Source organism: Physella acuta, unplaced genomic scaffold (assembly GCF_028476545.2).
Source record: "Physella acuta isolate Inbredline_101_S28 unplaced genomic scaffold, ASM2847654v3 ptg000457l, whole genome shotgun sequence".
Classification (NCBI taxonomy): domain Eukaryota; kingdom Metazoa; phylum Mollusca; class Gastropoda; family Physidae; genus Physella; species Physella acuta.
The window spans coordinates 677,827-702,072 of NW_026731976.1; the positions used below are offsets into that span (position 1 = coordinate 677,827).

At 43.3% G+C, this 24,246-nt stretch overlaps 1 protein-coding gene across 1 annotated transcript in view; it reads right to left on the reverse strand.

Annotated features, from left to right (window-relative positions):
• Positions 1–24,246, reverse strand: part of LOC131943489 (uncharacterized) — a 34,709-nt gene that overhangs the window by 3,527 nt on the left and 6,936 nt on the right. The window contains exons 3-13 of the mRNA XM_059303649.1: positions 12,621–12,694; positions 11,740–11,901; positions 9,080–9,190; positions 7,796–7,851; positions 5,819–5,893; positions 4,954–5,099; positions 4,523–4,659; positions 4,216–4,314; positions 3,432–3,618; positions 2,656–2,731; positions 1,154–1,288 (exon numbers count right to left, since the gene is read on the reverse strand). Of these exons, the coding sequence (XP_059159632.1) occupies positions 1,154–1,288; positions 2,656–2,731; positions 3,432–3,618; positions 4,216–4,314; positions 4,523–4,659; positions 4,954–5,099; positions 5,819–5,893; positions 7,796–7,851; positions 9,080–9,190; positions 11,740–11,901; positions 12,621–12,694 (1,258 nt within the window). The remainder of the gene's footprint in view (positions 1–1,153; positions 1,289–2,655; positions 2,732–3,431; positions 3,619–4,215; positions 4,315–4,522; positions 4,660–4,953; positions 5,100–5,818; positions 5,894–7,795; positions 7,852–9,079; positions 9,191–11,739; positions 11,902–12,620; positions 12,695–24,246) is intronic.

The window sequence follows — 24,246 nt, forward strand, 5'->3', positions numbered from 1 at the left end:
CCCCCCCCCACTAGACAGACAAGACTCCCCCCCCCCACTAGACAGACAAGACTTACCCCCCACTAGACAGACAAGACTCCCCCCCCCACTTGTCAGACAAAACTTACCCCCCCCCACTAGTCAGACAAAACTTACCCCCCCCCCCACTAGACAGACAAGACTTACCCCCCCCCCCACTAGTCAGACAAAACTTACCCCCCCCCCACTAGTCAGACAAAACTTACCCCCCCCCACTAGACAGACAAGACTTACCCCCCCACTAGTCAGACAAGACTTACCCCCCCCCACTAGACAGACAAGACTTACCCCCCCCACTAGTCAGACAAGACTTACCCCCCCCCACTAGACAGACAAGACTTACCCCCCCCCCCCCCACTAGACAGACAAGACTTACCCCCCCCCCCCCACCAGACAGACAAGACTTACCCCCCCCCCCCACTAGACAGACAAGACACCCCCCCACTAGACAGACAAGACTTACCCCCCCACTAGACAGACAAGACTTACCCCCCACTAGACAGACAAGACTTACCCCCCCCCCACTAGACAGACAAGACTTACCCCCCCCCCCCCCACTAGACAGACAAGACTTACCCCCCACTAGACAGACAAGACTTACCCCCCCCCCACTAGACAGACAAGACTTACCCCCCCCCCACTAGACAGACAAGACTTACCCCCCCCACTAGACAGACAAGACTTACCCCCCCCCCCACTAGACAGACAAGACTTACCCCCCCACTAGACAGACAAGACTTACCCCCCCCCCCCCCCACTAGACAGACAAGACTTACCCCCCCCACTAGACAGACAAGACTTACCCCCCCCACTAGACAGACAAGACTTACCCCCCCCCCCCCACTAGACAGACAAGACTTACCCCCCCCCACTAGACAGACAAGACTTACCCCCCCCCCCCCCACTAGACAGACAAGACTTACCCCCCCACTAGACAGACAAGACTTACCCCCTCCCCCCACTAGACAGACGAGACTTACCCCCCCCCCCCCCCCACTAGACAGACAAGACTTACCCCCCCACTAGACAGACAAGACTTACCCCCCCCCCCACTAGACAGACAAGACTTACCCCCCCCCCCCCACTAGACAGACAAGACTTACCCCCCCCCCCCCACTAGACAGACGAGACTTACTGATCTCACATGAGAGCCCATAGTAGCCCAGATCACAGCTGTGAGTGTAGCACGCGCTAGAGTGCCTGCACGTCATGCCCTGTTGACACTGACATAGCTGCTCACACGTCTCTCCGTACATGCCGGGCATACAGACTGGGGGAGGGGGGGGGAGGGAGTAGAGTACAATACTTCCTCTATACTTCTTATACGGGAGAGTAAAAATAAAGTTGATAAAAACGTTTTTAATAACAATATTCTGTCACTTGACCTACTTTTTTTACCGTCGTCATGGTAATGATGGCTACCGTGTTTAAACAATGTTTCATGGTCATTCCATAAATATATACTTATAATCGTTATTTTTGCGATACTGATCTAGTTTTAACAATAGACGATACGTGTTTCGAGATTTGTACATTTTTTTGGGGGTCTAATCGCTGAGAATATCGAGCAGAACATAATACAAGTAAACAAAACGCGAATTGCTGTATTTAATCTTGTAAAAATAATTTTAAAAATTGTCTAAACTAGTGAAAATTATATATAACGTCCATATTTTATTAATTAAAAAAATTGCGCAGGGTAAAACAAAAACCTTCTAAAAATAACTTTATCGAGACAACAGCTAACTAAGCTTTTTCTTCTTCTTCTTCGTTCTTAATTTTTAGTGTTGGAAGGGATCGAGCCTTATCTGCCAGAGGGTTTGAACTCGAGACTTCTTTTTCGAAATTATCAACCATGAGCTTTTTGCCGACTCGACCACGCCTCCATCACAATTAAGGATACGTGTCAACTGGTTTTCTTTTTGGATTTGCTTCCATAGCCTTTGTCCAACCAAAAACAAACTACAAGGCAGCAGTTGTTTCATTTTGGAGTTGTCTCTCCTAGAAGAGTGGCTGTCCCCAGCTAACGAGCCTCATCTGCCCGGGGGTTCGAACTCAAAACTTTTCGGTTTAACTTTACCGACTCGACCACGCCGACCCCACTAAGCTTTTTAAGCCAGCCTATTTCACCCGCCGTGTATTTGAATGGGAATAAATCTAGCAGACGACACATTTCTGCTCAACGGCAGTGATAGGTCAATCGCGTCACAACAACTATCAGTCATATCATCGTAGCCATTAAAAAACAAACGCATTTTTTTCACAAATCATTTTCTAGACTGCCGATTAATTTTGATGATTAAAATGGGTATCAAAATAAAGGTAAATAATTTTTTAATTGTTTGAGTCATTTTGAACAATAACAAAGTTTAAAATCTTAGGCCTCACCCGACATTTGGACTGTGAGCTAAGACAAAACAGACCTTAGGACTGTGAGCTAAGAAACAACAGACCTTAGGACTGTGAGCTAAGAAAAGACCGACCTATGGACTGTGAGCTAAGAAACAACAGACCGACCTATGGACTGTGAGCTAAGAAACAACAGACCTTAGGACTGTGAGCTAAGAAACAACAGACCTTAGGACTGTGAGCTAAGAAAAGACCGACCTATGGACTGTGAGCTAAGAAAAGACCGACCTATGGACTGTGAGCTGCACTGGGATGTCGGAGCTAACTTGATTGGAGCTTGGGTGGTTACTAAGCTTGACATCACCTGGGAATAAGTAGAATTACATGGTCAGTGATGTTGTGGTCAGTGATGTTGTGGTCAGTGATGTTGTGGCCAGTAATGTTGTGGTCAGTAATGTTGTGGTCAGTGATGTTGTGGTCAGTGATGTTGTGGTCAGTAATGTTGTGGTCAGTGATGTTGTGGTCGGTGATGTTGTGGTCAGTGATGTTGTGGTCAGTGATGTTGTGGTCAGTGATGTTGTGGTCAGTGATGTTGTAGTCAGTGATGATGTGGTCAATGATGTTGTGGTCAGTGATGTTGTGGTCAGTGATGTTGTTGTCAGTGATGTTGTTGTCAGTGATGTTGTTGTCAGTGATGTTGTTGTCAGTGATGTTGTTGTCAGTGATGTTGTAATCAGTGATGTTGTGGTCAGTGATGTTGTGGTCAGTGATGTTGTGGTCAGTGATGTTGTGGTCAGTGATGTTGTGGTCAGTGATGTTGTAGTCAGTGATGTTGTGGTCAGTGATGTTGTGGTCAGTGATGTTGTGGTCAGTGATGTTGTGGTCAGTGATGTTGTGGTCAGTGATGTTGTGGTCAGTGATGTTGTGGTCAGTGATGTTGTAGTCAGTGATGTTGTGGTCAGTGATGTTGTGGTCAGTGATGTTGTGGTCAGTGATGTTGTGGTCAGTGATGTTGTGGTCAGTGATTGTCATGGAATGTTTAGAAAAGAACCTTGACCTCTGACCTCTATAAATTGAAACTTGGCGGGGACTATGTAGACCGACTGGGTGTCGTCAAGTTGGGCCGGCCCAGAGCCGTAGACGCCGAGTTGGCTCTGCCGGTTGCTGGAGGTGACGTAGGCCTTGGGTGAGTCCAGCTTGACCTTGGCCACTGAGTAGTCGCTGGCTCCCCCTATTTCCTCCACCTGGGGCCTGGTGGGTAGAGAGACACGTGAGACACGTGAGATATTAAGATTTGAATGAAGACACGAGACTGGACTATCTACTGATTAGCCAGCCTAATTAAGATTTGAATGAAGACACGAGGTTAGACTATCTACTGATTAGCCAGCCTAATTAAGATTTGAATGAACACGCGGCTAGACTATCTACTGATTAGCCAGCCTAATTAAGATTTGAATGAAGACACGAGGCTGGACTATCTACTGATTAGCCAGCCTAATTAAGATTTGAATGAACACGAGGCTAGACTATCTACTGATTAGCCAGCCTAATTAAGATTTGAATGAACACGCGGCTAGACTATCTACTGATTAGCCAGCCTAATTAAGATTTGAATGAACACGCGGCTAGACTATCTACTGATTAGCCAGCCTAATTAAGATTTGAATGAAGACACGAGGCTGGACTATCTACTGATTAGCCAGCCTAATTAAGATTTGAATGAACACGAGGCTAGACTATCTACTGATTAGCCAGCCTAATTAAGATTTGAATGAACACGCGGCTAGACTATCTACTGATTAGCCAGCCTAATTAAGATTTGAATGAACACGCGGCTAGACTTACGCGAGTTGGCTTAACGGCTGGCCGTTGACCAAGATGTTGTCGTTCTCAGACGTTTGGTAGATGATGTGGAGAAACTTATCCATCGCCAGGGTCGCGATGCTGGCAGTAGCAGTGGGGGGGGGGGGGGGTTACATAGATTAGCAGGTGTTTAATAGGTGAGACACTCTAAGTTGAGACACTCTAAGTTGAGACACTCTAAGTTGAGACACTCTAAGTTGAGACACTCTAAGTTAAGACACACTAAGTTAAAACACTCTAAGGCGAGACACTGGAACTTATGGTTTATATGTTATGTTGAGAAACGTACGCCAAAATGACAACATCCGAATACAACTCTCTAGCAATGGCTGCCGTGTAGACCGAGAAGTTCCCTTGTTGAGTTTTACCCAGACAGCCCACAGAGACGCTAAACGAGGCGAGGTATGGCCCTTTTGTAGGGGGCATCTGCGGGCGAGAACAATTCAATGGGGCTTTTGTATAGGGCACATTGGGCATAAATATAACGATTTATAGGGCTTTTAGAGAGGATGACATTGAAAAAAAAAACCCAGACATAACCATTTGAATGATATGCTTGATTTGTAAAACAAAAGATGTTTTTTTTCTGATGGGATAACATTAACAAAGATGATGATCACAGAACGATGTAGATTTTGACAGTATGAAGATGATGTGACAATATGATGATGATGTAGCAGTATAATGGTGATGATGTGGCGCCACAATGAAGACACTAACATCAATGACGTAACCGTCGGTTTGGAGATAACCGTTGACAGAAAAACGGACCGAGATCCCAGGCGTCGCGGCGATACAGCGCAGCGATTGGATCGGATTGATCACGTGATACCCATTGCCAAAATACTTTGTGGGGAGGGCCATGTCTGAAATAGACGGGGATATAAATGGGAACTTAAAGTCTTAGGACAAACAGATGAACAAATGGGAACCTAAACAGATGAACAAATGGGAACCTAAAGTATTAGGACAAACAGATGAACAAATGGGAACCTAAAGTCTTAGGACAAACAGATGAACAAATGGGAACCTAAACAGATGAACAAATGGGAACCTAAAGTCTTAGGACAAACAGATGAACAAATGGGAACCTAAACAGATGAACAAATGGGAACCTAAAGTATTAGGAAAAACAGATGAACAAATGGGAACCTAAAGTATTAGGACAAACAGATGAACAAATGGGAACCTAAAGCTTAGGACAAACAGATGAACAAATGGGAACCTAAACAGATGAACAAATGGGAACCTAAAGTCTTAGGACAAACAGATGAACAAATGGGAACCTAAACAGATGAACAAATGGGAACCTAAAGTATTAGGACAAACAGATGAACAAATGGGAACCTAAAGTCTTAGGACAAACAGATGAACACTTTCGGGTTAAAATCTTCATTAAAATTTATTGAATACCACGTAAATAAAGCCTATTGCATCAGGCAGATATGCAAGCCCCAAGCCAACCTGTTATATAACAAGCCCATCAGTCACATAACAAACCCAAAGCCCACCTGTTATATAAAAAGCCCCAAGCCCACCTGTTATATAGTAAGTCCTAAGCCCACATGTTATATAACAAGCCCACCTGTTATATAGCAGGAACTGGCCTCACAGACACGGGTGATGACGCCAATCGGATTGCCGGCCTTGATCAGCACCCCTGTCAGAAGAGTTGTCGGTCCTACATGTTGTGTTTGTTATATGTCGAGTTGTCGGTCCTACATGTTGAGTTTGCTGTATGTTGAGTTGTCGGTCCTACATGGTGTGTTTGCTATATGTTGAGTTGTCGGTCCTACAAGTTGTGTTAGCTATATGTTGAGTTGTCGGTCAAGTTCTGTTTGCTATATGTTGAGTTGTCGGTCCTACAAATTGTGTTTGCTATATGTTGAGTTGTCGGTCCTACAAGTTCTGTTTGCTATATGTTGAGTTGTCGGTCAAGTTCTGTTTGCTATATGTTGAGTTGTCGGTCCTACAAGTTGTGTTAGCTATATGTTGAGTTGTCGGTCCTACAAATTATGTTTGCTATATGTTGAGTTGTCGGTCCTACAAGTTCTGTTTGCTATATGTTGAGTTGTCGGTCCTACAAGTTCTGTTTGCTATATGTTGAGTTGTCGGTCCTACAAGTTCTGTTTGCTATATGTTGAGTTGTCGGTCCTACAAGTTGTGTTTGCTATATGTTGAGTTGTCGGTCAAGTTCTGTTTGCTATATGTTGAGTTGTCGGTCCTACAAATTGTGTTTGCTATATGTTGAGTTGTCGGTCCTACAAGTTCTGTTTGCTATATGTTGAGTTGTCGGTCAAGTTCTGTTTGCTATATGTTGAGTTGTCGGTCCTACAAGTTGTGTTAGCTATATGTTGAGTTGTCGGTCCTACAAGTTGTGTTAGCTATATGTTGAGTTGTCGGTCCTACATGTTGTGTTTGCTATATGTTGAGTTGTCGGTCCTACAAGTTCTGTTTGCTATATGTTGAGTTGTCGGTCCTACAAGTTCTGTTTGCTATATGTTGAGTTGTCGGTCCTACAAGTTCTGTTTGCTATAATTATGTTGAGTTGTCGGTCCTACAAGTTCTGTTTGCTATATGTCGAGTTGTCGGTCCTACAAGTTCTGTTTGCTATAATTATGTTGAGTTGTCGGTCCTACAAGTTGTGTTTGCTATATGTTGAGTTGTCGGTCAAGTTCTGTTTGCTATATGTTGAGTTGTCGGTCCTACAAGTTGTGTTTGCTATATGTTGAGTTGTCGGTCCTACAAGTTCTGTTTGCTATATGTTGAGTTGTCGGTCCTACAAGTTCTGTTTGCTATATGTTGAGTTGTCGGTCCTACAAGTTCTGTTTGCTATATGTTGAGTTGTCGGTCCTACAAGTTCTGTTTGCTATATGTTGAGTTGTCGGTCCTACAAGTTCTGTTTGCTATATGTTGAGTTGTCGGTCAAGTTGTGTTTGCTATATGTTGAGTTGTCGGTCCTACAAATTGTGTTTGCTATATGTTGAGTTGTCGGTCCTACAAGTTGTGTTTGCTATAATTATGTTGAGTTGTCGGTCCTACAAGTTCTGTTTGCTATATGTTGAGTTGTCGGTCCTACAAGTTCTGTTTGCTATATGTTGAGATGTCGGTCCTACAAGTTGTGTTTGCTATATGTTGAGTTGTCGGTCCTACAAATTATGTTTGCTATATGTTGAGTTGTCGGTCCTACAAGTTCTGTTTGCTATATGTTGAGTTGTCGGTCCTACAAATTATGTTTGCTATATGTTGAGTTGTCGGTCCTACAAGTTCTGTTTGCTATATATTGAGTTGTCGGTCCTACAAGTTCTGTTTGCTATATGTTGAGTTGTCGGTCCTACAAATTATGTTTGCTATATGTTGAGTTGTCGGTCCTACAAGTTCTGTTTGCTATATGTTGAGTTGTCGGTCCTACAAGTTGTGTTTGCTATAAATATGTTGAGTTGTCGGTCAAGTTCTGTTTGCTATATGTCGAGTTGTCGGTTGACACCCCCACCCACCCGCCTGTCTTTGGCAACGGACGCTTTTGCTTTGGTTGCCTAGCAACAGCAGACAACAGGCTCACCCTTGACGTCCGTGGAAGCGAACTGGCTCTCTACTTTTATGAGCGTGGGTTCCAGACTGCAAGAAATGAAAACACCAGTGTTAGTTTCCTGGTTAATTCATCTCAGATGACAACGTAAGAATATCTCATTTTTAAAAATCTAAGTTGGGCATACAATTGTCAGGTTACTGATATGGTTTAAATTCAAATAATTTTAGTCGGGTGTTGGTTTGATGAACATCAATGATGATAGAGAACATCGATGATGATCGAGAACATCAATGATGATAGTGAACATCAATGATGATAGAGAACATCGATGATGATAGAGAACATCAATGATGATAGAGAACATCGATGATGATAGGGAACATCAATGATGATAGAGAACATCAATGATGATAGAGAACATCGATGATGATAGAGAACATCAATGATGATAGAGAACATCGATGAAGATAGAGAACATCGATGATGATAGAGAACATCGATGATGATAGAGAACATGAACATCAATGATGATAGAGAACATCGATGATGATAGAGAACATCGATGATGATAGAGAACATGAACATCAATGATGATAGAGAACATCGATGATGATAGAGAACATCAATGATGATAGAGAACATCGATGATGATAGGGAACATCAATGATGATAGAGAACATCAATGATGATAGAGAACATCGATGATGATAGAGAACATCAATGATGATAGAGAACATCGATGAAGATAGAGAACATCGATGATGATAGAGAACATCGATGATGATAGAGAACATGAACATCAATGATGATAGAGAACATCGATGATGATAGAGAACATCGATGATGATAGAGAACATGAACATCAATGATGATAGAGAACATCAATGATGATAGGGAACATCGATGATGATAGAGAACATCAATGATGATAGAGAACATCAATGATGATAGAGAACATCAATGATCGCTGGACAAGCGACTTACAACTCCTGGACTGGAACAAATGCGCCAAGCCAAGCACATGACAAACAAATGACAAACAAATGACAAACAAATGACAAGCATTTCTTTGTTTAGATACATCGTCGAAACAGTTGATGGCGATCTGACACAGAGCGATCAGTGTATTGCAAGAGTAGCACAGCCCTAAAGTGTCTTGCAAGAGTAGCACATCCCTAAAGTGTCTTGCAAGAGTAGCACATCCCTAAAGTGTCTTTAGTCCTATGCCGTGTATTCCATTGAAAAAGCTTAAAATGGTAAAAGTTTGAATAATTTTAAAATGCCATTGAGAAGTGACGTCACTAGTGGTGTTACCGACTTAGCGTGAGGGTATTTTGCCCTTGGGGTGAGGCTTGGTCTGTCAACAGCTCCACCCTTAGCTCCGTCTGTTCCAGGGACAACACCAGCAGGTATCTGAGCTCTTGGCTGCAACACATCGAGAATACACAGTAGGAGGTGGGGCTGGGGCTGAGGGTGGGGTGGGGCTGTCTGTGGGGTGGGGTGGGGCTGTGTGTGGGGTGGGGCTGTGTTTGGGGTGGGGCTGTGTGTGGGGTGGGGCTGTGGGTGGGGTGGGGCTGTGGGTGGGGTGGGGCTGTGTGTGGGGTGGGGCTGTGGGTGGGGTGGGGCTGTGGGTGGGGTGGGGCTGTGTGTGGGGTGGGGCTGTGTGTGGGGTGGGGCTGTGGGTGGGGTGGGGCTGTGGGTGGGGCTGTGGGTGGGGCTGTGGGTGGGGTGGGGCTATAATGGGGTAGTGGGTTAAAATATTAGACTCGTGTGAACGAGCAACAAATCCACAAAAACTCAACACACAAAAAACCACCTGGATAAAAAATCTAGTGTCAACGATAGCGTATAAAACAAGGACCGATGGACAAAAGCTTCACGGTCGACTTTGTTCCTAATGTTTGTAAGACTGTCGAGTTTGTTCCTAATGTTTGTAAGACTGTCGAGTTTGTTCCTAATGTTTGTAAGACTGTCGAGTTTGTTCCTAATGTTTGTAAGACAGTCGAGTTTGCTCCTGAATACAAACATTAGCAAGCACAGCACAAAACATTTGAATACCAAACACAACACATTTGAATAACAAACACAACACATTTGAATACCAAACAACACATTTGAATAAAAAAATGAGCAAGCAACTGCAGAGCGGCGTGGTTGGGTGATAGAGCGCAGACTACTACAGACTGAGGCCAAGAGTTCCAACCTGAGTCTGTAGGACGTCCTTAAGTCTGGCCAGGCATAAAATGATGAGCACACAATCCATTCATATCTCGAGGTCAGAGCAACAGCTGAGCTCTACTTACAGCGTTGATCATGTGACCGTCAACTTACAGCATTGATCATGTGACCGTCAACTTACAGCGTTGATCATGTGACCGTCAACTTACAGCATTGATCATGTTACCGTCAACTTACAGCGTTGATCATGTGACCGTCAACTTACAGCATTGATCATGTGACCGTCAACTTACAGCATTGATCATGTGACCGTCAACTTACAGCATTGATCATGTGACCGTCAACTTACAGCATTGATCATGTGACCGTCAACTTACAGCGTTGATCATGTGACCGTCAACTTACAGCATTGATCATGTGACCGTCAACTTACAGCATTGATCATGTGACCGTCAACTTACAGCGTTGATCATGTGACCGTCAACCTACAGCGTTGATCCAAACTTACTTTGGAGCCACCACGAACATTGATCCAAACTTACTTTGGAGCCACCACGAACATTGATCCAAACTTACTTTGGAGCCACCACGAACAAACTTACTTTGGAGCCACCACGAACATTGACCCAAACTTACTTTGGAGCCACCACGAACATTGATCCAAACTTACTTTGGAGCCACCACGAACAAACTTACTTTGGAGCCACCACGAACAAACTTACTTTGGAGCCACCACGAACATTGATCCAAACTTACTTTGGAGCCACCACGAACAAACTTACTTTGGAGCCACCACGAACAAACTTACTTTGGAGCCACCACGAACATTGATCCAAACTTACTTTGGAGCCACCACGAACAAACTTACTTTGGAGCCACCACGAACATTGATCCAAACTTACTTTGGAGCCACCACGAACATTGATCCAAACTTACTTTGGAGCCACCACGAACATTGATCCAAACTTACTTTGGAGCCACCACGAACAAACTTACTTTGGAGCCACCACGAACATTGACCCAAACTTACTTTGGAGCCACCACGAACATTGATCCAAACTTACTTTGGAGCCACCACGAACAAACTTACTTTGGAGCCACCACGAACATTGATCCAAACTTACTTTGGAGCCACCACGAACAAACTTACTTTGGAGCCACCACGAACAAACTTACTTTGGAGCCACCACGAACAAACTTACTTTGGAGCCACCACGAACAAACTTACTTTGGAGCCACCACGAACAAACTTACTTTGGAGCCACCACGAACAAAATTACTTTGGAGCCACCACGAACAAACTTACTTTGGAGCCACCACGAACAAACTTACTTTGGAGCCACCACGAACATTGATCCAAACTTACTTTGGAGCCACCACGAACATTGATCCAAACTTACTTTGGAGCCACCACGAACATTGATCCAAACTTACTTTGGAGCCACCACGAACAAACTTACTTTGGAGCCACCACGAACATTGACCCAAACTTACTTTGGAGCCACCACGAACATTGATCCAAACTTACTTTGGAGCCACCACGAACAAACTTACTTTGGAGCCACCACGAACATTGATCCAAACTTACTTTGGAGCCACCACGAACAAACTTACTTTGGAGCCAGCACGAACAAACTTACTTTGGAGCCACCACGAACAAACTTACTTTGGAGCCACCACGAACAAACTTACTTTGGAGCCACCACGAACAAACTTACTTTGGAGCCACCACGAACAAACTTACTTTGGAGCCACCACGAACAAACTTACTTTGGAGCCACCACGAACAAACTTACTTTGGAGCCACCACGAACATTTCTTTCGCCCAATTTTCGGCGGCAATCAGCGGCATGACCTCCACGACGTCGTCTGCCTTCAGCATCAAGGCCACGAGGTGAACATGTCGCTCACACCTGACCCAAACCAAGGTCAAGGTCGAGTTGGTATTCGGCATGATACTGGATGTCAAAGATTAGGTGACACTTGAAGTGAAGTGAGACATGAAGTAAGACTTGAAGTGAGACATGAAGTGAGACATGATGTAAGACTTGAAGTGAGACATGAAGTGAGACATGAAGTGAGAAATGAAGTGAGACATGAAGTGAGACATGAAGTGAGACATGAAGTGAGACATGAAGTGAGACATGCAGTGAGACATGAAGTGAGACATGAAGTGAGACATGAAGTGAGACATGAAGTGAGACACGGAGTGAAGTGAGACATGAAGTGAGACATGAATCGAGACATGAAGTGAAGTGAGACATGAAGTGAGACATGCAGTGAGACATGAAGTGAGACATGAAGTGAGACACGGAGTGAAGTGAGACATGAAGTGAGACATGAAGTGAGACATGAAGTGAGACATGAATCGAGACATGAAGTGAAGTGAGACATGAAGTGAGACATGAAGTGAGACATGAAGTGAGACATGAAGTGAGACATGAAGTGAGACATGAAGTGAGACATGAAGTGAGACATGAAGTGAGACATGAAGTGAAGTGAGACATGAAGTGAGACATGAAGTGAGACATGAAGTGAGACATGAAGTGAGACAAGAAGTGAGACATGAAGTGAGGCATGAAGTGAGACATGAAGTGAGACATGTAGTGAGACATGAATTGAGACATGAAGTGAAGTGAGGCAGGAAGTGAAGTGAGACACCACCTTGAAAACTTACCCTTCATCAGGAAAGATTTTGCTCTCCATGGCCTCAATGGTCAACTCCTGGCTGGAGTTTGTGTTCACTCCCAGCTGGTGAGGTACAGGTATAGGTTGTCATGGTACAGGTGTAAGTTGTCATGGTACAGGTGTAAGTTGACATGTACCAGGTGTAAGTTGTCATGTACCAGGTGTAAGTTGTCATGGTACAGGTATAAGTTGTCATGTACCAGGTGTAAGTTGTCATGGTACAGGTGTAAGTTGTCATGGTACAGGTGTAAGTTGTCATGGTACAGGTGTAAGTTGTCATGGTACAGGTGTAAGTTGTCATGTACCAGGTGTAAGTTGTCATGGTACAGGTGTAAGTTGTCATGTACCAGGTGTAAGTTGTCATGGTACAGGTATAAGTTGTCATGTACCAGGTGTAAGTTGTCATGGTACAGGTGTAAGTTGTCATGGTACAGGTGTAAGTTGTAATGTACCAGGTGTAAGTTGTCATGGTACAGGTATAAGTTGTCATGTACCAGGTGTAAGTTGTCATAGTACAGGTGTAAGTTGTCATGGTACAGGTGTAAGTTGTCATGTACCAGGTGTAAGTTGTCATGTACCAGGTGTAAGTTGTCATGTACCAGGTGTAAGTTGTCATGGTACAGGTGTAAGTTGTCATGTACCAGGTGTAAGTTGTCATGTACCAGGTGTAAGTTGTCATGTACCAGGTGTAAGTTGTCATGTACCAGTTGTAAGTTGTCATGGTACAGGTGTAAGTTGTCATGGTACAGGTGTAAGTTGTCATAGTACAGGTGTAAGTTGTCATGGTACAGGTGTAAGTTGTCATGGTACAGATGTAAGTTGTCATGTACCAGGTGTAAGTTGTCATGTACCAGGTGTAAGTTGTCATGGTACAGGTGTAAGTTGTCATAGTACAGGTGTAAGTTGTCATGTACCAGGTGTAAGTTGTCATGGTACAGGTGTAAGTTGTCATGTACCAGGTGTAAGTTGTCATGTACCAGGTGTAAGTTGTCATGTACCAGGTGTAAGTTGTCATGGTACAGGTGTAAGTTGTCATAGTACAGGTGTAAGTTGTCATGGTACAGGTGTAAGTTGTCATAGTACAGGTGTAAGTTGTCATAGTACAGGTGTAAGTTGTCATGGTACAGGTGTAAGTTGTCATAGTACAGGTGTAAGTTGTCATGGTACAGGTGTAAGTTGTCATAGTACAGGTGTAAGTTGTCATGGTACAGGTGTAAGTTGTCATGGTACAGGTTGTCATGTACCAGGTGTAAGTTGTCATAGTACAGGTGTAAGTTGTCATGTACCAGTTGTAAGTTGTCATGTACCAGGTGTAAGTTGTCATGTACCAGGTGTAAGTTGTCATGTACCAGGTGTAAGTTGTCATGTACCAGGTGTAAGTTGTCATGTACTAGGTGTAAGTTGTCATGTACCAGGTGTAAGTTGTCATGTACCAGGTGTAAGTTGTCATGTACCAGGTGTAAGTTGTCATGGTACAGGTGTAAGTTGTCATGTACCAGGTGTAAGTTGTCATGTACCAGGTGTAAGTTGTCATGTACCAGGTGTAAGTTGTCATGGTACAGGTGTAAGTTGTCATGTACCAGGTGTAAGTTGTCATGGTACAGGTGTAAGTTGTCATGTACCAGGTGTAAGTTGTCATGGTACAGGTGTAAGTTGTCATGGTACAGGTGTAAGTTGCCATAGTACAGGTGTAAGTTGTCATGTACCAGGTGTAAGTTGTCATGTACCAGGTGTAAGTTGTCATAGTACAGGTGTAAGTTGTCATAGTACAGATGTAAGTTGTCATGATACAGGTGTAAGTTGTCATAGTACAGGTGTAAGTTGTCATGGTACAGGTGTAAGTTGTCATGGTACAGGTGTAAGTTGTCATGTACCAGGTGTAAGTTGTCATGTACCAGGTGTAAGTTGTCATGGTACAGGTGTAAGTTGTCATAGTACAGGTGTAAGTTGTCATGTACCAGGTGTAAGTTGTCATGGTACAGGTGTAAGTTGTCATAGTACAGGTGTAAGTTGTCATGTACCAGGTGTAAGTTGTCATGTACCAGATGTAAGTTGTCATAGTACAGGTGTAAGTTGTCATGGTACAGGTGTAAGTTGTCACGGTACAGGTGTAAGTTGTCATAGTACAGGTGTAAGTTGTCATGGTACAGGTGTAAGTTGTCATAGTACAGGTGTAAGTTGTCATGGTACATGTGTAAGTTGTCATGTACCAGTTGTAAGTTGTGATGTACCAGGTGTAAGTTGTCATGTACCAGGTGTAAGTTGTCATGTACCAGGTGTAAGTTGTCATGTACCAGGTGTAAGTTGTCGTGGTACAGGTGTAAGTTGTCATGGTACAGGTGTAAGTTGTGATGTACAAGGTGTAAGTTGTCATGGTACAGGTGTAAGTTGTCATGTACCAGGTGTAAGTTGTCATGGTACAGGTGTAAGTTGTCATGTACCAGGTGTAAGTTGTCATGGTACAGGTGTAAGTTGTCATGTACCAGGTGTAAGTTGTCATGGTACAGGTGTAAGTTGTCTAGGTACAGGTTGTCATGGTACAGGTGTAAGTTGTCATGTACCAGGTGTAAGTTGTCATAGTACAGGTGTAAGTTGTCATGTACCAGGTGTAGGTTGTCATGTACCAGGTGTAAGTTGTCATAGTACAGGTGTAAGTTGTCATGGTACAGGTGTAAGTTGTCATGGTGCAGGTTGTCATGGTATAGGTGTAAGTTGTCATGGTACATGTGTAGGTTGTCATGGTGCAGGTTGTCATGGTATAGGTGTAAGTTGTCATGGTACAGGTTGTCATGGTATAGGTGTAAGTTGTCATGTACCAGGTGTAAGTTGTCATGCACCAGGTGTAAGTTGTCATGGTACAGGTGTAAGTTGTCATGGTACAGGTGTAAGTTGTCATGGTACAGGTGTAAGTTGTCATGGTACAGGTGTAAGTTGTCATGGTACAGGTGTAAGTTGTCATGTACCAGGTGTAAGTTGTCATGTACCAGGTGTAAGTTGTCATGGTACAGGTGTAGGTTGTCATGGTACAGGTGTAAGTTGTCATGTACCAGTTGTAAGTTGTCATGGTACAGGTGTAAGTTGTCATGGTAAAGGTGTAAGTTGTCATGGTACAGGTGTAAGTTGTCATGGTACAGGTGTAAGTTGTCATAGTACAGGTGTAAGTTGTCATGTACCAGTTGTAAGTTGTCATGGTACAGGTGTAAGTTGTCATGTACCAGGTGTAAGTTGTCATGGTGCAGGTGTAAGTTGTCATGGTACAGGTGTAAGTTGTCATGTACCAGGTGTAAGTTGTCATGGTACAGGTGTAAGTTGTCATGTACCAGGTGTAAGTTGTCATGTACCAGGTGTAAGTTGTCATGTACCAGGTGTAAGTTGTCATGGTACAGGTGTAAGTTGTCATGTACCAGGTGTAAGTTGTCATGTACCAGGTGTAAGTTGTCATGTACCAGGTGTAAGTTGTCATGTACCAGTTGTAAGTTGTCATGTACCAGGTGTAAGTTGTCATGTACCAGGTGCAAGTTGTCATAGTACAGGTGTAAGTTGTCATGTACCAGGTGTAGGTTGTCAAGTACCAGGTGTAAGTTGTCATGTACCAGGTGTAAGTTGTCATGTACCAGGTGTAAGTTGTCATGTACCAGGTGTAAGTTGTCATGTACCAGGTGTAAGTTGTCATGGTACAGGTTGTCATGTACCAGGTGTAAGTTGTCATGGTACAGGTGTAAGTTGTCATGGTACAGGTGTAAGTTGTCATGTACCAGGTGTAAGTTGTCATGTACCAGGTGTAAGTTGTCATGTACCAGGTGTAAGTTGTCATGGTACAGGTTGTCATGTACCAGGTGTAAGTTGTCATGGTACAGGTGTAAGTTGTCAAGTACCAGGTGTAAGTTGTCATGTACCAGGTGTAAGTTGTCATGTACCAGGTGTAAGTTGTCATGGTACAGGTTGTCATGTACCAGGTGTAAGTTGTCATGGTACAGGTGTAAGTTGTCATGGTACAGGTGTAAGTTGTCATAGTACAGGTGTAAGTTGTCATGTACCAGGTGTAGGTTGTCATGTACCAGGTGTAAGTTGTCATAGTACAGGTGTAAGTTGTCATGGTACAGGTGTAAGTTGTCATGGTACAGGTGTAAGTTGTCATGTACCAGGCGAAAGTTGTCATAGTACAGGTGTAAGTTGTCATGGTACAGGTGTAAGTTGTCATGGTATAGGTGTAAGTTGTCATGTACCAGGTGTAAGTTGTCATGGTACAGGTGTAAGTTGTCATAGTACAGGTGTAAGTTGTCATGGTACTGGTGTAAGTTGTCATGGTACAGGTGTAAGTTGTCATGTACCAGGTGTAAGTTGTCATGTACCAGGTGTAAGTTGTCATGGTACAGGTGTAAGTTGTCATAGTACAGGTGTAAGTTGTCATGGTACAGGTGTAAGTTGTCATAGTACAGATGTAAGTTGTCATGTACCAGGTGTAAGTTGTCATGGTACAGATGTAAGTTGTCATAGTACAGGTGTAAGTTGTCATGTACCAGGTGTAAGTTGTCATAGTACAGGTGTAAGTTGTCATGTACCAGGTGTAAGTTGTCATAGTACAGGTGTAAGTTGTCATGGTACAGGTTGTCATGTACCAGGTGTAAGTTGTCATGGTACAGGTGTAAGTTGTCATAGTACAGGTGTAAGTTGTCATGGTACAGGTGTAAGTTGTCATAGTACAGGTGTAAGTTGTCATAGTACAGGTGTAAGTTGTCATGGTACAGGTGTAAGTTGTCATAGTACAGGTGTAAGTTGTCATGGTACAGGTGTAAGTTGTCATGTACCAGTTGTAAGTTGTGATGTACCAGGTGTAAGTTGTCATGTACCAGGTGTAAGTTGTCATGTACCAGGTGTAAGTTGTCATGTACCAGGTGTAAGTTGTCATGGTACAGGTGTAAGTTGTCATGGTACAGGTGTAAGTTGTCATGGTACAGGTGTAAGTTGTCATGTACCAGGTGTAAGTTGTCATGGTACAGGTGTAAGTTGTCATGTACCAGGTGTAAGTTGTCATGGTACAGGTGTAAGTTGTCATGTACCAGGTGTAAGTTGTCATGGTACAGGTGTAAGTTGTCATGTACCAGGTGTAAGTTGTCATGGTACAGGTGTAAGTTGTCTAGGTACAGGTTGTCATGGTACAGGTGTAAGTTGTCATGTACCAGGTGTAAGTTGTCATAGTACAGGTGTAAGTTGTCATGTACCAGGTGTAGGTTGTCATGTACCAGGTGTAAGTTGTCATAGTACAGGTGTAAGTTGTCATGGTACAGGTGTAAGTTGTCATAGTACAGGTGTAAGTTGTCATGTACCAGGTGTAAATTTTCATGGTACAGGTGTAGGTTGTCATGTACCAGGTGTAAGTTGTCATGTACTAGGTGTAAGTTGTCATGTACCAGGTGTAAGTTGTCATGTACCAGGTGTAAGTTGTCATGTACCAGGTGTAAGTTGTCATGGTACAGGTGTAAGTTGTCATGTACCAGGTGTAAGTTGTCATGTACCAGGTGTAAGTTGTCATGTACCAGGTGTAAGTTGTCATGGTACAGGTGTAAGTTGTCATGTACCAGGTGTAAGTTGTCATGTACCAGGTGTAAGTTGTCATGTACCAGGTGTAAGTTGTCATGGTACAGGTGTAAGTTGTCATGTACCAGGTGTAAGTTGTCATGGTACAGGTGTAAGTTGTCATGTACCAGGTGTAAGTTGTCATGGTACAGGTGTAAGTTGTCATGGTACAGGTGTAAGTTGCCATAGTACAGGTGTAAGTTGTCATGTACCAGGTGTAAGTTGTCATGTACCAGGTGTAAGTTGTCATAGTACAGGTGTAAGTTGTCATAGTACAGATGTAAGTTGTCATGATACAGGTGTAAGTTGTCATAGTACAGGTGTAAGTTGTCATGGTACAGGTGTAAGTTGTCATGGTACAGGTGTAAGTTGTCATGTACCAGGTGTAAGTTGTCATGTACCAGGTGTAAGTTGTCATGGTACAGGTGTAAGTTGTCATAGTACAGGTGTAAGTTGTCATGTACCAGGTGTAAGTTGTCATGGTACAGGTGTAAGTTGTCATAGTACAGGTGTAAGTTGTCATGTACCAGGTGTAAGTTGTCATGTACCAGATGTAAGTTGTCATAGTACAGGTGTAAGTTGTCATGGTACAGGTGTAAGTTGTCACGGTACAGGTGTAAGTTGTCATAGTACAGGTGTAAGTTGTCATGGTACAGGTGTAAGTTGTCATAGTACAGGTGTAAGTTGTCATGGTACATGTGTAAGTTGTCATGTACCAGTTGTAAGTTGTGATGTACCAGGTGTAAGTTGTCATGTACCAGGTGTAAGTTGTCATGTACCAGGTGTAAGTTGTCATGTACCAGGTGTAAGTTGTCGTGGTACAGGTGTAAGTTGTCATGGTACAGGTGTAAGTTGTGATGTACAAGGTGTAAGTTGTCATGGTACAGGTGTAAGTTGTCATGTACCAGGTGTAAGTTGTCATGGTACAGGTGTAAGTTGTCATGTACCAGGTGTAAGTTGTCATGGTACAGGTGTAAGTTGTCATGTACCAGGTGTAAGTTGTCATGGTACAGGTGTAAGTTGTCTAGGTACAGGTTGTCATGGTACAGGTGTAAGTTGTCATGTACCAGGTGTAAGTTGTCATAGTACAGGTGTAAGTTGTCATGTACCAGGTGTAGGTTGTCATGTACCAGGTGTAAGTTGTCATAGTACAGGTGTAAGTTGTCATGGTACAGGTGTAAGTTGTCATGGTGCAGGTTGTCATGGTATAGGTGTAAGTTGTCATGGTACATGTGTTGGTTGTCATGGTGCAGGTTGTCATGGTATAGGTGTAAGTTGTCATGGTACAGGTTGTCATGGTATAGGTGTAAGTTGTCATGTACCAGGTGTAAGTTGTCATGCACCAGGTGTAAGTTGTCATGGTACAGGTGTAAGTTGTCATGGTACAGGTGTAAGTTGTCATGGTACAGGTGTAAGTTGTCATGGTACAGGTGTAAGTTGTCATGGTACAGGTGTAAGTTGTCATGTACCAGGTGTAAGTTGTCATGTACCAGGTGTAAGTTGTCATGGTACAGGTGTAGGTTGTCATGGTACAGGTGTAAGTTGTCATGTACCAGTTGTAAGTTGTCATGGTACAGGTGTAAGTTGTCATGGTAAAGGTGTAAGTTGTCATGGTACAGGTGTAAGTTGTCATGGTACAGGTGTAAGTTGTCATAGTACAGGTGTAAGTTGTCATGTACCAGTTGTAAGTTGTCATGGTACAGGTGTAAGTTGTCATGTACCAGGTGTAAGTTGTCATGGTGCAGGTGTAAGTTGTCATGGTACAGGTGTAAGTTGTCATGTACCAGGTGTAAGTTGTCATGGTACAGGTGTAAGTTGTCATGTACCAGGTGTAAGTTGTCATGTACCAGGTGTAAGTTGTCATGTACCAGGTGTAAGTTGTCATGGTACAGGTGTAAGTTGTCATGTACCAGGTGTAAGTTGTCATGTACCAGGTGTAAGTTGTCATGTACCAGGTGTAAGTTGTCATGTACCAGTTGTAAGTTGTCATGTACCAGGTGTAAGTTGTCATGTACCAGGTGCAAGTTGTCATAGTACAGGTGTAAGTTGTCATGTACCAGGTGTAGGTTGTCAAGTACCAGGTGTAAGTTGTCATGTACCAGGTGTAAGTTGTCATGTACCAGGTGTAAGTTGTCATGTACCAGGTGTAAGTTGTCATGTACCAGGTGTAAGTTGTCATGGTACAGGTTGTCATGTACCAGGTGGAAGTTGTCATGGTACAGGTGTAAGTTGTCATGGTACAGGTGTAAGTTGTCATGTACCAGGTGTAAGTTGTCATGTACCAGGTGTAAGTTGTCATGTACCAGGTGTAAGTTGTCATGGTACAGGTTGTCATGTACCAGGTGTAAGTTGTCATGGTACAGGTGTAAGTTGTCAAGTACCAGGTGTAAGTTGTCATGTACCAGGTGTAAGTTGTCATGTACCAGGTGTAAGTTGTCATGGTACAGGTTGTCATGTACCAGGTGTAAGTTGTCATGGTACAGGTGTAAGTTGTCATGGTACAGGTGTAAGTTGTCATAGTACAGGTGTAAGTTGTCATGTACCAGGTGTAGGTTGTCATGTACCAGGTGTAAGTTGTCATAGTACAGGTGTAAGTTGTCATGGTACAGGTGTAAGTTGTCATGGTACAGGTGTAAGTTGTCATGTACCAGGCGAAAGTTGTCATAGTACAGGTGTAAGTTGTCATGGTACAGGTGTAAGTTGTCATGGTATAGGTGTAAGTTGTCATGTACCAGGTGTAAGTTGTCATGGTACAGGTGTAAGTTGTCATAGTACAGGTGTAAGTTGTCATGGTACTGGTGTAAGTTGTCATGGTACAGGTGTAAGTTGTCATGTACCAGGTGTAAGTTGTCATGTACCAGGTGTAAGTTGTCATGGTACAGGTGTAAGTTGTCATAGTACAGATGTAAGTTGTCATGTACCAGGTGTAAGTTGTCATGGTACAGATGTAAGTTGTCATAGTACAGGTGTAAGTTGTCATGTACCAGGTGTAAGTTGTCATAGTACAGGTGTAAGTTGTCATGTACCAGGTGTAAGTTGTCATAGTACAGGTGTAAGTTGTCATGGTACAGGTTGTCATGTACCAGGTGTAAGTTGTCATGGTACAGGTGTAAGTTGTCATAGTACAGGTGTAAGTTGTCATGGTACAGGTGTAAGTTGTCATAGTACAGGTGTAAGTTGTCATAGTACAGGTGTAAGTTGTCATGGTACAGGTGTAAGTTGTCATAGTACAGGTGTAAGTTGTCATGGTACAGGTGTAAGTTGTCATGTACCAGTTGTAAGTTGTGATGTACCAGGTGTAAGTTGTCATGTACCAGGTGTAAGTTGTCATGTACCAGGTGTAAGTTGTCATGTACCAGGTGTAAGTTGTCATGGTACAGGTGTAAGTTGTCATGGTACAGGTGTAAGTTGTCATGGTACAGGTGTAAGTTGTCATGTACCAGGTGTAAGTTGTCATGGTACAGGTGTAAGTTGTCATGTACCAGGTGTAAGTTGTCATGGTACAGGTGTAAGTTGTCATGTACCAGGTGTAAGTTGTCATGGTACAGGTGTAAGTTGTCATGTACCAGGTGTAAGTTGTCATGGTACAGGTGTAAGTTGTCTAGGTACAGGTTGTCATGGTACAGGTGTAAGTTGTCATGTACCAGGTGTAAGTTGTCATAGTACAGGTGTAAGTTGTCATGTACCAGGTGTAGGTTGTCATGTACCAGGTGTAAGTTGTCATAGTACAGGTGTAAGTTGTCATGGTACAGGTGTAAGTTGTCATAGTACAGGTGTAAGTTGTCATGTACCAGGTGTAAATTTTCATGGTACAGGTGTAGGTTGTCATGTACCAGGTGTAAGTTGTCATGTACCAGTTGTAAGTTGTCATGGTTCAGGTGTAAGTTGTCATGGTGCAGGTTGTCATGGTATAGGTGTAAGTTGTCATGGTACAGGTTGTCATGGTATAGGTGTAAGTTGTCATGGTACAGGTGTAAGTTGTCATGGTACGTGTGTAGGTTGTCATGGTGCAGGTTGTCATGGTATAGGTGTAAGTTGTCATGGTACAGGTTGTCATGGTATAGGTGTAAATTGTCATGTACCAGGTGTAAGTTGTCATGCACCAGGTGTAAGTTGTCATGGTACAGGTGTAAGATGTCATGGTACAGGTGTAGGTTGTCATGGTACAGGTGTAAGTTGTCATGTACCAGGTGTAAGTTGTCATGTACCAGGTGTAAGTTGTCATGGTGCAGGTGTAAGTTGTCATGGTACAGGTGTAAGTTGTCATGTACCAGGTGTAAGTTGTCATGTACCAGGTGTAAGTTGTCATGGTACAGGTGTAAGTTGTCATGTACCAGGTGTAAGTTGTCATGTACCAGGTGTAAGTTGTCATGTACCAGGTGTAAAATGTCATGTACCAGGTATAAGTTGTCATGTACCAGGTGTAAGTTGTCATGTACCAGGTGCAAGTTGTCATAGTACAGGTGTAAGTTGTCATGTACCAGGTGTAGGTTGTCAAGTACCAGGTGTAAGTTGTCATGTACCAGGTGTAAGTTGTCATGTACCAGGTGTAAGTTGTCATGTACCAGGTGTAAGTTGTCATGTACCAGGTGTAAGTTGTCATGGTACAGGTTGTCATGTACCAGGTGTAAGTTGTCATGGTACAGGTGTAAGTTGTCATGTACCAGGTGTAAGTTGTCATGTACCAGGTGTAAGTTGTCATGTACCAGGTGTAAGTTGTCATGTACCAGGTGTAAGTTGTCATGTACCAGGTGTAAGTTGTCATGGTACAGGTTGTCATGTACCAGGTGTAAGTTGTCATGGTACAGGTGTAAGTTGTCATGTACCAGGTGTAAGTTGTCATGTACCAGGTGTAAGTTGTCATGTACCAGGTGTAAGTTGTCATGGTACAGGTTGTCATGTACCAGGTGTAGGTTGTCATGGTACAGGTGTAAGTTGTCTAGGTACAGGTTATCATGTACCAGGTGTAAGTTGTCATGTACCAGGTGTAAGTTGTCATGGTACAGGTTGTCATGTACCAGGTGTAAGTTGTCGTAGTACAGGTGTAAGTTGTCATGTACCAGGTGTAAGTTGTCATAGTACAGGTGTAAGTTGTCATGTACCAGGTGTAGGTTGTCATGTACCAGGTGTAGGTTGTCATGTACCAGGTGTAAGTTGTCATGTACCAGGTGTAAGTTGTCATGGTACAGGTTGTCATGTACCAGGTGTAAGTTGTCATGTACCAGGTGTAAGTTGTCATGTACCAGGTGTAAGTTGTCATAGTACAGGTGTAAGTTGTCATGTACCAGGTGTAGGTTGTCATGTACCAGGTGTAAGTTGTCATAGTACAGGTGTAAGTTGTCATGGTACAGGTGTAAGTTGTCATAGTACAGGTGTAAGTTGTCATGGTACAGGTGTAAGTTGTCATGGTACAGGTGTAAGTTGTCATGGTACAGGTGTAAGTTGTCATGTACCAGGTGTAAGTTGTCATGTACCAGGTGTAAGTTGTCATGTACCAGGTGTAAGTTGTCATGTACCAGGTGTAAGTTGTCATAGTACAGGTGTAAGTTGTCATGGTACAGGTGTAAGTTGTCATGTACCAGGTGTAAGTTGTCATGGTACAGGTGTAAGTTGTCATGGTACAGGTGTAAGTTGTCATGGTACAGGTGTAAGTTGTCATGGTACAGGTGTAAGTTGTCATGTACCAGGTGTAAGTTGTCATGGTACAGGTGTATGTTGTCATGTACCAGGTGTAAGTTGTCATAGTACAGGTGTAAGTTGTCATGTACCAGGTGTAGGTTGTCATGTACCAGGTGTAAGTTGTCATAGTACAGGTGTAAGTTGTCATGGTACAGGTGTAAGTTGTCATGGTACAGGTGTAAGTTGTCATGTACCAGGTGTAAGTTGTCATGGTACAGGTGTAGGTTGTCATGGTACAGGTGTAAGTTGTCATGGTATAGGTGTAAGTTGTCATGGTACAGGTTGTCATGGTATAGGTGTAAGTTGTCATGGTACAGGTGTAAGTTGTCATGGTACATGTGTAGGTTGTCATGGTGCAG